At 42.5% G+C, this 11,885-nt stretch overlaps 1 protein-coding gene across 1 annotated transcript in view; it reads left to right on the top strand.

The window, feature by feature from the left end:
* Positions 1 to 11,885, top strand: part of FIRRM (FIGNL1 interacting regulator of recombination and mitosis) — a 32,474-nt gene that overhangs the window by 18,920 nt on the left and 1,669 nt on the right. Inside the window, exons 14-23 of the mRNA XM_048859603.2 lie at positions 685 to 767; positions 2,437 to 2,488; positions 3,265 to 3,354; positions 4,805 to 4,990; positions 6,364 to 6,486; positions 9,036 to 9,131; positions 9,606 to 9,719; positions 10,162 to 10,266; positions 10,675 to 10,755; positions 11,653 to 11,772. Coding sequence (XP_048715560.2) covers positions 685 to 767; positions 2,437 to 2,488; positions 3,265 to 3,354; positions 4,805 to 4,990; positions 6,364 to 6,486; positions 9,036 to 9,131; positions 9,606 to 9,719; positions 10,162 to 10,266; positions 10,675 to 10,755; positions 11,653 to 11,772 — 1,050 coding nt within the window. The remainder of the gene's footprint in view (positions 1 to 684; positions 768 to 2,436; positions 2,489 to 3,264; positions 3,355 to 4,804; positions 4,991 to 6,363; positions 6,487 to 9,035; positions 9,132 to 9,605; positions 9,720 to 10,161; positions 10,267 to 10,674; positions 10,756 to 11,652; positions 11,773 to 11,885) is intronic.

The following is an 11,885-nucleotide window of genomic DNA, read 5'->3' as shown; positions in this document are numbered from 1 at the left end:
TAATCCAAGTTCTGAAGGTGATCACCTCCCTAAGACTGAGAAATTCCAGCTGCAGATTTTATCTCCTAGAGGATAGGACATCACAACTACTGTAACAGAGGCTGAAAGTCTTTTCGTTCTCCACCTTCAAAAAAGGATAAAATTATCATGAAAAATATGTCCCTTTTTTTGTCAAAAATTCTAGCAAAAAACTTGACCCTATTTTTTACTGAAAATTTTTGAAATTTGAAAATGTTCATCCAGCTGTTGTAAATTTTCACACATGGCCAATGATTTTGGGCCCATGTTAAAAATAAACCTAGTTTGCTTGCTTGTCTTTATAACTGAACATGCGATATTAAAGCCAGTTTGCTCCTAGACATTTTAACTGCACAAACTGACAAGTCTAATTCTATATGCAGTGTAGTTGTAGTCATGTCAGTCCCAGGATATTAGAGAGACAAGGTGGGTGAGGTAATATCTTATATTAGATCAACTTCTGTTGGTGAGAGAAACAAGCTTGACCTGAAGAAGGGCTCTGAGTGGCTCGAAAACTTGTCTCTCCCACCAACAGAAGTTGGTCCAATAAAAGATATTACCTCACCCACCTTGTCAGTCTAATTATGTGTCACACAAGTAAGTGGATTAAAAGTAGAGAGTAAAATTGCAATCTGTTCAGAAGTGCCTTCTCTATTCTTTCCTCAGGAGCATGCTCTGCTGGATGCAGTCCTTGGTTCTAGTATGATCACCTCTCTACTGGCTATGGATTCATGGTGCTTCCTGGCTCGGTAAGATACCCAATTATTGTAGGGCAAGGAGCAATGCACTGTATGGTTCAGGCTGCATGAACGTTTGCTTCCTAACTGCATGGTTTGAATGGCTCATAATTCTCAGACAGTTTCACTTGTAGAGCAGCCATGTTCTAGGGTTGGTCTATACTCAAAAATGTAGCTTATTTTGGAAAACATGAGCAGAAATGGTTCAGCTGTTTTTCCAACATGAGGGGAAAATGTACTTTTATAAAAGATTTCTTGCCATTTTTTTCCTAGCAGCTCTACAGTGGAGGACTGTGCGTAGCAAGTTTAAATGTGCCATGGAAATGGCCATCTGAGGAGAGAGAGCCTTTAATGCTCCATGATGCTTTATTTTGACTTGTTTGCATTGAAAGTCTTTGAAGATCAGTTTGTTCATATGTACAATATTTTGCACAGGGTTTTTTGCTAACCTTGTAAAGTGTGCAGCTAAGGGGAGCTCTGCTTGTCTGCATAGCTAGTAAAAGTGTGTATTGTGTGTGTGGATAGGCTGAAGGAAGGGGATGAGAAAGACTTGAGGGAGGGCTCTTGCAATGCACCTCCTCAGCTCGGCAGCTGCTAAGTCTCTCAGAAGAGGGGCTTTCTGTTACAGTCTTTGTAAAGAGTGTGCGACACAGCATTCTGGTGGGATCTGGCCAAACTATTGAATTTCCATGTGGGACTGGCAAATTTTGGCAAGTCAACAGAGCTTTGAAATCCTGTAACGTGGAGGTGCTGCTGCTTTTAGGGGTATTTTTTCTTTGAAAAACAACCCAGCCGTAGGAAATTCCATACCAAAAAATCTCCAGCTAAAGGATGTTAATATTGTACAGCTGAGCACCGAAGTCACAATATGCCACTATGGCAAGGATGCACTTGCCACTTAAAACTTTCCCCCTTGTGCACATGCATTGTGCATCAGTGTTTAAAGACAAGATCACAGACAGTTTCTCAAACAATATATTAACATAACATTTTTCACCAACCTTAAATATATTTCACTAGAATCATGTAACTTTCATTCCCATATGTTTACACTAATTTCATTGTTATAATGGTCCAGTGTATCTGTATCAACTTACACATTTTATATAAGTTCTCTTCACTCTACAACACTTACTTTAATTTATTATTTATTTGATTAACATCAACAGTGTGCATTTATTATCCATGTACTATGCACTTATGTATACATGTCTTTTTTTTCTTCTTCTTAAATTGCAATCATGGTCAATGCTACACTGGTGTATAATGGTCCTGTGTTTTGATCTGCAAAAGGTGGGTCGTTCACCGGACCCTCGCTAGAACACACGTCTATATAGCGTGAATTCACATATAACGCAGTCGCAGCCATGAATCCCAAATTTAATTACTTTAATTGTAATTCATTTTTACGCAGTCCCCGCTATAACGCGGTACCATGCATGGGTCCCAAATCCCACGTTCTAGCGAGAGTCCGGTGTATTTCCTTTCTTCTCTATATTTCTTGATTCTCTGGCCACAGAATGGCTTTGGAATTTTCTCCTGGCAAATGAAATATACATAGGCCTTTAGGAAAAAAGCATTTCTCTGCTTTGTGTGGCAGAGTGTGAACTACTCTCTCCGACCAAGCAGAACAGGGCAGATGTGCAGATTGGCTTACTGACCTCTCTCTGTTACATCCCAGGTATGGAACAGCTGAATTGTGTGCTCATCACGTCTTTGTGATAGCCCATTTGGTGAGTAGTGTGGCAGAGTGTGGTGTATGCATGTACGTGTGTGTGTTTCGGCAGACAGGTTTTCTGCTTTTCTTGAACAGATCATACTTCCTGCATGGGATAGGGAGTAAGGAGACCTGAGTTCTAACTTCCATTCTCTGGCAAACTTCATAAGTGACCATGGACAATTTTCTCATCCTCTCTGTGCCTCATCTTTGCCGTCAGCAAAATGGGGAAAATCCTTCCCTCCCGAGGGTTAATAATTAGCACTTGTTGCACTATAAATATATTCAGTGGTGATGTAGGTAAACAATCTGAAGGAAGGGGTGAGAAATATACAGACACTGCAAAACTGATGTAAGAGCTGCTAATTTAGGAGTTACTATAGTGATCCTATATGATAAATTAGAGGAATGGACAGAGCAGAATTCAATGAGATGCCCCAAGGATAAATAAGAGCAAAGTAGCATACATATGCAATAAAAATAGCACCGTGAAGTAGAAAACAGTAAACCAGTAGATGGCCTGTAATGCAGGGAAAAACTTGACTGTAATGGTGTTGAACTACCAGTGATCACTCATTGGGATGTTTTGATTAAAAAGGGAAATGTAATCTTCAGTGTAAGAGGAGAATTTGTTGCTGCCTAAACAGAGGCCCAATATTAATTTTTTAGGTCATATTCCTGAGTCACAGAAGTCTTTGAATCTTTGAAAATGCCGACCTGTAGGATTCATGTGCTGGGAGCAGTGTCTTTTTCTTAATTTGCTTAGATCAATTCCCTGTTACCCTAATTCAGATAAAGTCTTGCCCTGGCGAGTGTTACCAGCTCTCTGTCTTGGGGGTCCTGCTGAGGCGTATGCTGTTCTTGATGGCTCCAGACCACCAGGCAAGTATAGCACCAATTTCTCCAGTCTTCTGCTAAGCCAAATAGAAATCCAACTGGCCTCCATTAAAACACCAGCCATCCATTTTCAGTTCACTGGAAACAGGAGGGTGGAGCAAACAGTAGTTTCTTGCCATCCTGATGTTGTGAGATGATAAAGCGGAGCAAAAGATAACATACCAATACAGAAAGGACACAGGGGGTTACCTTAATAACTAACTTGACCCTGTGCTGTCCCGAAGTGCCTTCTCTTACCACTTTAGTTCTTCCTTATTATCAGTCCAACTTTGCTTTGAGTTTGTTGTCCTGTTTTCCCTGTGTTTTAGGCTGTTTCCCAGTTGAGAGATGGTGAGAGTTAACTCTGCTTATTCTAATAATGACTAGATCACTTTTGAGTCACAGTATAAAGGAAGACCACAGCTGAACGTATAAAGTTTAAAGGCACAATAGGAATGGTAGTTGCAAATAAATAACAGTTAAATAGTAATAACAAAAAACAACAATGCTGAGGTAAATTAATAAATAGTACACAGGAAATCACCAGGGTAAAAAGGATACTCAGCTAACTGGTTTAGTTCCCTGGGAATCAGCCTCTACATGCTTCATAAGAAAAGGCCAAAGAGCAAAACATTGATTTTGTCGGTGTTTCGTATGAATATGCTCCTCTATGGTATGTCTGCACCAAGCTTTAAAAAAGCAGGTGTCCCGTGTGGGAATGGTGGCATTTCCCTACTGAGCTGCAAATCTGTAAAAAAGTCAAAGGGGATCAACCTTGGTTGCTGCAAACTTTTGGACTAAGAGTTAAAGGGCTGACCCTGCAAACCCTGGGGCACTTTTAGAGCTCATGGTGAAGTCCATTGATCTGCTCACATGGATAAAATTACTCAGTCTGTAAATGTAAGTATTCATAGAATCATAGAATATCAGGGTTGGAAGGGACCTCAGGAGGTCATCTAGTCCAACCCCCTGCTCAAAGCAGGACCAATCCCCAATTTTTGCCCCAGATCCCTAAATGGCCCCCTCAAGGATTGAACTCACAACCCTGGGTTTAGCAGGCCAATGCTCAAACCACTGAGGAGTGGGCTCTTCAGTAGTAGGGAGATTGATTAGTGACGGGGAGCCCAACAGCAGACTGCTTTCCATGGGGAATTGTTCCCCAAACGTCTGTGGCCAGATCTTCGGTTATCATTGATCCAGTGACTTCAGTGGAGCAAAGCAGATTTATGCTTGCTGAGGATCTGGCCCCTGTTCTTTGTTGCTATCCCCCCATATGGTTGAGAGTACCATTTGCTGAATCACACTGCCTCAGTAGATCATTCTCACACACCTCATGTGGGGCTCCTTGTCAAATGTCAAGAGTAGCACAAATCAAGGTACTGTTTGTAGGTTTTGCACCTCATCACTTCCAGGTTTTGTCCTGATCTCTTTAATTAACATTTACTTTGATTTGCAGGTGGAGTTTACCCAAAAGTTTCCTCCCAAAGAAGCAGAGAACCTGCCCCTGTGGCAGCATATTTCTCTCAAGGCCCTAACTCCTGATCTTAGGAAACATGCGGCACTCCAGCTCTGTGTGGTGGGGCTCACACAATGCAGGCAGTGGCTGAGCGGCAGGTGCACTCTGGGAGAACTCCCACCTGTGGTAAGGGAAGGTGTGACTCTGTTCATTAAACTTAGAGCTCCTAAGTGATAAGGAGCCTATTGTTACTCTGGCCCTGCTTGTTTATCTTCCCCTATTGTGCAGCCTTACAATATGTTCAGATTGCAAGCTCTCTGGAGCAGGGAGTGTCATTTTATTATGGGCAGGTCTACACTACAAACTTGTATGGCACAGCTGCACCAATGCAACTGCACTGCTGTAACGCTTCTGGTGAAGACACTTTAAAGCCGAAGGGAGAGAGCTCTCCTGTTGGCTTACTAACTCCACCTCCCCAAGAGGTGGTAGCTCTGTCGGCGAGAGAAGCTCTCCTGCCAATATAGTGCTGTCTATATGGGGGGAGGGCGGGCGCTAAGATTGGTGTAACTACGTCGCTCAAGGGTGTGGATTTTTCACACCACTGAGTGACAGTTATAGCGAAGTAAGTGTGTAGTGTAGACCTGGCCTATTCATGTGTACAGGGTGTAGCACAGTGGGGCCCTAATCTAGGCCTGTAGGAGTCACTGCAGTACAATATTATGAAAAGATCTATCTTCTCCCCTCTCCCCCAGTAAATGCATGCTAATAATTCTTAGTAGCAAAAATGTCAGATAATGCGTGTGTCAAAGGGAGAGCTAAGTTTCAACTTTTGACCAACTTTCCAGAGGGCTGATGATTACTGAACAGCTCTGGCAGCCACAGTGGGAGCTACTGGCTATTTGGCATTTTTGAAAGGCAGGTCGCTCATTTAGGTGCCCAAATATGGAATTAGGAACCTAACTTTAGACTCCTATTTTTGAAAATCTTTTGGATCAGAAAGAGCCCATCTTTGGGCATGTAGTGCCTCCCTTGCAAGGTTGTGTTCCCGTCTTGTGTGTCCGTTAACAATAGTTAGCGAAAGCTCTGCGGATCAATACTTATTTTAATTACGTTTTGATCTCTTGCTGAGCATACATACAATGTTCTCGCTTAGACTTCTGGTGTGGTTTCGGCTAGAAGATTTCTTTAAGTGATAAGGGGTCTGCTGTTCTCGGAGGCTGCCATACCTGAAAGACAAGCACTGGTTTTTCTTGACAACCTAAGGAGAGTTGAGTGTGACTGGAGACCTCCACCTAAAAGGCCAGCAATTCAGGGTTCTGCTTCCTATGTTTCTGTGGTGATTGATAAGGCCGCTAAACCCTCCCCTCCTTATTTGCGCAGAACCGCTACTGAAGTCAGTGGGAGTTTGCTCTGTGAAGGGTGGCATGAGTTGGCTTCTAGCTTGGTGGACTAGCAGAACTACATTACTGACACATTGGGCCTCTTGTGAGGCTTTAGTAGCTGAATCCAGCAGGCTGGATTTTTACCTTGCTCCTGACCCCTCTCTCCATCTCTGCTAGAATGTTGCCCTCTCTGTCTTGCTGACTGTGTGCAATTCTGCTGGCGAAGCTCTGGAGGCAGGACTACAGGCAGCAGTGCTGGGAGCTGCTAGTCAGCTCTGGGCTCTCCTCCAGGTCAAGCAGGTGAGAGAACTCAGTGTTCCAACAATGTAAGGCAGCGCTACCCTGCAGGACCCAATTTGTGTGTTACCAAGTCATTTAATTGGATTGGATTGGAGCAGCTCCCTAAAGTGCAGTGCAGCTGAGTCCCCGTGCTTCAGACATCATGGTGTCTGAGCCATTGCCAGTGCTTTGGGGACTGAATTCTTCCCACAAGCACGTTTGCCCCCAGTGATATGTAGCTGGAACTGCACGTGTAGTGATGAGTCATATTACTCCATATCAGTTTTAGATGGACTGTTGTCTAAAACGAGTCTAGAAAGGGGATTGATCCCCAGAAATGGGGAAAACACAAATTAATAGAACCAGATGAACCAACCAATGGGGATAATTTAATGACCTTATTTTACTAAGAACAAACAAAGGTGTAATATAGGATTTCCTTGTGATGAGAATTGCATTAATTCTGGCTCTGTTTGGCGCTGAACAGCCTGCAAAAGCAGTATTCTGAGCTCAGGTGAGAGATGTAGTTGTACAGAAAACAGAACATCTTTTGTAGAAACGACATGTTTTTAACTCCTTGCACTGGTGAAAAAAGAATGTAGAGACATTTGATGAAGTCAGAATTTCCTCTACAGTGTTTAAATCTACGGATTACTGTTTTATCTTCCAAGATCTAAATGTATAAGGGCAGATCCACAGCTGTTGTAACTCAATGTAACTCCATTGATTTTATTTGAACTGTGGGAGGACTATGACTTCAGTGGACTTATTCCAGTTTATACCAGCTGAGGGTTTGGCCCATGTGTTTTTAACCCACTACTAATGTGAATGAAAACCACTGCCATCTGGAGTAGCACACCAAAACCGAGGGCCTCCTATTGGTCTGCAGCAGAAAGTTACCGAACCAACATTTCCCACGAACAGTGTATCTTGCTGTTTTTGAAGGTGCAGTCAGGGGAGTCATCATGGTTTGTGCTCAGATGTGGAGGGAGGGGAGAAATAAATATTTGCCAAATGGTTATGGAGAAAATAGGTTGAGACACATCTTACTTTTTTGGTTTCTGTGAGAGGGGCGGGATACAAATGCCATAGATTTTTAATAAAAAATATCAATAGTAGAGTATCCTATAAAATGCAACCATCCTAAACAATTCTTTATTCCTTCTTTTGGATTATCATGAAGATAAGAGCGGCTATACTGGGTCAGACCAGTGATCCATCTCACCCAGGATCAGACTTCTGATGGTAGTTAGTGCCAGATGCTTCAGAGGGAACTAACAAAACAGGGCAATTATTGAGTGATTCATCCTGTCGTCCAGTTGCAGCTTCTGGCAGTTGGAGGTTTAGGGACACCTAGAGCATTGGGTCCATCGCTGGACCTATCTATCCTACAGGAACTTAGCTAACTCTTTTTTTTAACCCAGTTATACTTTTACATTGGACTTGCCAGAGTTTATGCTTCTTTCTATTTTCCTCAGTAGGATTTGACTTCCAGTTTTTAAAGAATGCCTTTTTGTCTCGTAACTGCCTCTTTTACTCCGCTGTTTAGCAATGCTGGCATTTTTTTGGTTCCTCTTCCTGTTTTTTTTTTTAATATGGGGTATACATTTAGTTTGAGCCTCTATTACAATGTTTTTGAATAGTCTCCGTAGAGTTTGCAGCCATTTCACCCTTGTGACTCTTCCTTTTAATTTTCATTTAACTAGCTTTGTCATTTTTGTATAGCTCGCCAGTTTGAAGTTAAATGCTACTGAGGCAAGTTTCATTGGTATTTTCCATCTTACAAAGATGATACATTTAATTACGTTATGGTCACTATTACCGAGCAGTTCAGCTATATTCACCTCTTGGACCAGATCCTGTGCTCCACTTAGAACTAAATCAGGAATGGTCTCTCCCCTTGTGGGTTCCAGGACTAGCTGCTCCATGAAGCAGACATTATTGGTGTCTAGAAATTTGATCTCTTCATCTCGTCCTGCAGTGACATGCGCCCAGTCAGTATGAGGATAGTTGAAATCCTCCATTATTATTGCATTTTCTGCCTTGCAGCCTAATTGTCCTGAACATCTTGAAATCACTGTCACCATCCTGGTCAGGTGGTTGATAGTACTTTCCTACTGCTATACTCTTATTGTTCAAGCATGGCATTGCTATCCATAGAGATTCTGTGGTACAGTTTGATTCATTTAAGACTTTTACTTCATTTGACTCTGCTTTTTTTCAAAATAATGTCACTCCTCCACCGCACGAACTACTCTGTCATTCCTTTGTATTTTTTACCCTGGTATTACCATGTCCCATTGACGTTCCTCATTCCACTGAGTTTCCACAATACCTAGTATATCAATATCCTAACTTAACCCCAAGCACTCTAGTTTGCCCCTCTTAGTATTTAGACTTCCTGCCTTCCTCACTGCTTCTCATGGGGATTGTATCTGCGATGGTATTTGTCTGAAGTTAAATGCTTTGGGCACAATATTGCAGTCTCACGCTTTTTATAAACCAGTTAAATTGCCCTGTAAACAGAAATGCTATGATGCTATATGATATGTCCATCTGGTCTGGTGCAGGTCTCAAGTCAGCTATGCCTCCAGCAGACACTTTGCTTGCTCCTTCCACTGCTGGAATTTTTCATCCAAACGTTAGACCCTCAGTTGATAACTCAGGTAAGAAACGTCTTTTTGGGCAACCTACCTCATGCATGCTGGATCTTTGTTATTAAATGAGATCACATCTAATGAGTCGTTTCATGGTCTGATTTCTACTACTTAGCAAGAATGAAGAGTTCTTAACTTTATTTTGATTCCTTCCTACACTGTTTTCATGGCTTTGCTATGGTGTTTGCTACACATTGGTTAGCATCACTTTTGGGACTCTTGCAGTCCTTTTTTTCGCTGGGCAGCGATGGTGTCTGATGTATGTTTCTCTTTCAAATACACTTTGGGCTTTTATGTAAGGATTCCATTTAACATTTTGAAAAGCTCCGGGATACTTGCTTTTGTTCCATTGATGCATCTATTGTCCTGATCTAACTCTCTCTAGATGTGAATGAACTCGGACTTGATGGTCATTGCAATCCTCCGTTGAACAGAGTTTTTGACTTATTTGATGGGGCTTCATCCACATCTATTTTTCTGCAGGTGTTTGCAATGCAGGCTTCCCTCCTTGAGTTGGATCCCCCAGATCATGTTCGTTTGGCAGCACTGGATCTGCTCTCTTCTGTGGGGAAACTGTTTATGCCACAAGAAATCCAGGTAAATGCACTGGCGGCAACATTTTGTCCTGAGCCATTCGTATATATTATTAAGGGGTTGTGTTCGTGGAATAGTACATAGTACAGTGCACTGGACAGTGGTGCTTGGAGACATTTATTTTCAAACCAGGACAGAATACTTCCATGGCAGTTTTATATTCCAGTGAGTCTGTTTCTGTTACTCCCATTGCCTGTAGGATGCTGGGTGCATTCATTTGTATATTATTTCCCAGGAGCTTGAGAGAAGGGCTGATGTACACAAAACCCATTCTTTCCCATCTGGAGGTCAGACATGTTCTCTCTTACTATGTGTTTTTGCCAACCAAGCCTGTTGTAGACTTGCGTCTTCTGACTCTGGAATATTTCTTTAATGATGAGTTGGGGGGCAGGATATGCCGATTAACCCTCCACAAAAATCTGACTAGCGTGCGCTTCCCTTTCAGGGGCAAGTTATACCCAAGCTGTCCTATCTCTTTACCTCTCTGTTGGCCGACAAGACTTGGCTGATTTATCAACACGCACTGGAGGCATTCACTCAGTTTGCAGAGGTAAGCATGGCACCACATTGGATATACACATTTAGCTCTGTTAATATTTCCTTGTATATCAGTTTCTCTAGCATCTTAATTTTTGTTGCTCTTCTCTGAACTCCCTCCGTTTTGTCAGTGTCTGTTTAGGAGCAAAATGCTTGACACTGACCTCAGTATTCCATTTGCTATGGTGCAAAAATAAAAGGATTAACAAAATGCAAGAGAAATACAGTGGCCCCAGGAAGCAGAAGTGAAGGAAGAACAGATTTCCAGTATTATTTTAAATACCACACATAAACACACACATCCTTTTAACACAGAACATTTTTCAGATTGTTTTGTAGATGCTCTACAGTTCATCTTTATTATGGCTGCATTGAACATTAATATACTAATCAACTTTTTCTTGCTCAAAACCTTTGACAGGCAACAAGGCATGAAGATGTAGTTCCTCAGTGCCTTAATTCTGAAGAAACTAAAAACAAAGTTGTTTGCTTTCTGGCCAAGGTATCTTGAATTATTTTACTGTTGTCTTGCTTGATAGAGGAGGGGCTCTTTCCCACAGTAAACTGACACAAGACTGCTGTAACTGGAATCTGATGATTGTCTAGAATGATGAACAGTGATGGCAAATGCTGTGCAAGTTTCCACCACAGACTTTCCCAGTGCTTCTCCAACTCTGATTTATTAACATCTCCTGCTATTCCCTTCTTGAGTGCAAGGCGACTAAATTGGCTGGTGCTTCGGGTAAGGTGAAGAGGCATCCACTAGTGAGATGACAGATCGCAGCTCCGGGGTGCAGAGGCAAAAGGCCAGGTTCCCAAGCCCCTTTGCTGCGTGTGTACCAATTAAAAGGGGCACCTAAATGAAAATAACTGACTAGCAGAGTGCATCTATTTACTTCACGCAGCAGCCTCCACAGAGAGTACTGAGAAAAAACTAATGAAAGAATATTTTGTACTTCCTAGAGGATGACTAGTAAATGCATGGAACTCATGACCATTAAAAGGTGAAGAGTTTTCTCTGCTGTTAACAACCCTGTCCCCCTTTGTGCCAGCTTTCCACTGGACAGCAGCACTTCAGAAAGGACAGTGCAGGAGTTTTTGCCCATTGCTGCCTCTCCCCTATGCGGTACAAAGCAACTGCTACCTGCTAATGTTATACACGAGGTGATGCTCCAGCATAGCTGTTGTAGCCCATGTTAGACTGAGCTGTTTGCCCAGCCTAGCTCCATACGTTTGCTGGTTGAAGCCTTGCTGAAGAACTGCACTTTCACATAATCTGTTTTTTATTTTGTAAAGAGTATTTCCATTGCCACAGTGTAATAGTGCAAGGGCTGGAGTCATGGAGGCTGGAAATGCTGCTGAGTTTGCTTAGTTACCTCTCCTGTGGCTTTTCCCTCAGACAAGGCAAGGGGAGGAGACAGCAGAAGCGAGGGCAGAACGTGTGAAACAGGAAAAGGCCATCTGCAGCACACACTTGCTTAAAATTAAAATGGATGGCGAAGGGGGCTCAGCATTAGAGGTAGGTGCATTTTTGAAAGCAGCTGGACTAAGTTTGTATTAGTCCTTAGCCGTGCCCTCATCCATGGGGAATGGCGCTGTCCTTCTCCCAGCGCTTGCTGTGAAGAGGACACA

This window comes from Caretta caretta, chromosome 8, assembly GCF_965140235.1.
Source record: "Caretta caretta isolate rCarCar2 chromosome 8, rCarCar1.hap1, whole genome shotgun sequence".
Classification (NCBI taxonomy): Eukaryota; Metazoa; Chordata; order Testudines; family Cheloniidae; genus Caretta; species Caretta caretta.
Note: the sequence above shows the minus strand (reverse complement) of the source record. Positions and strands in the feature narration are given on the sequence as shown.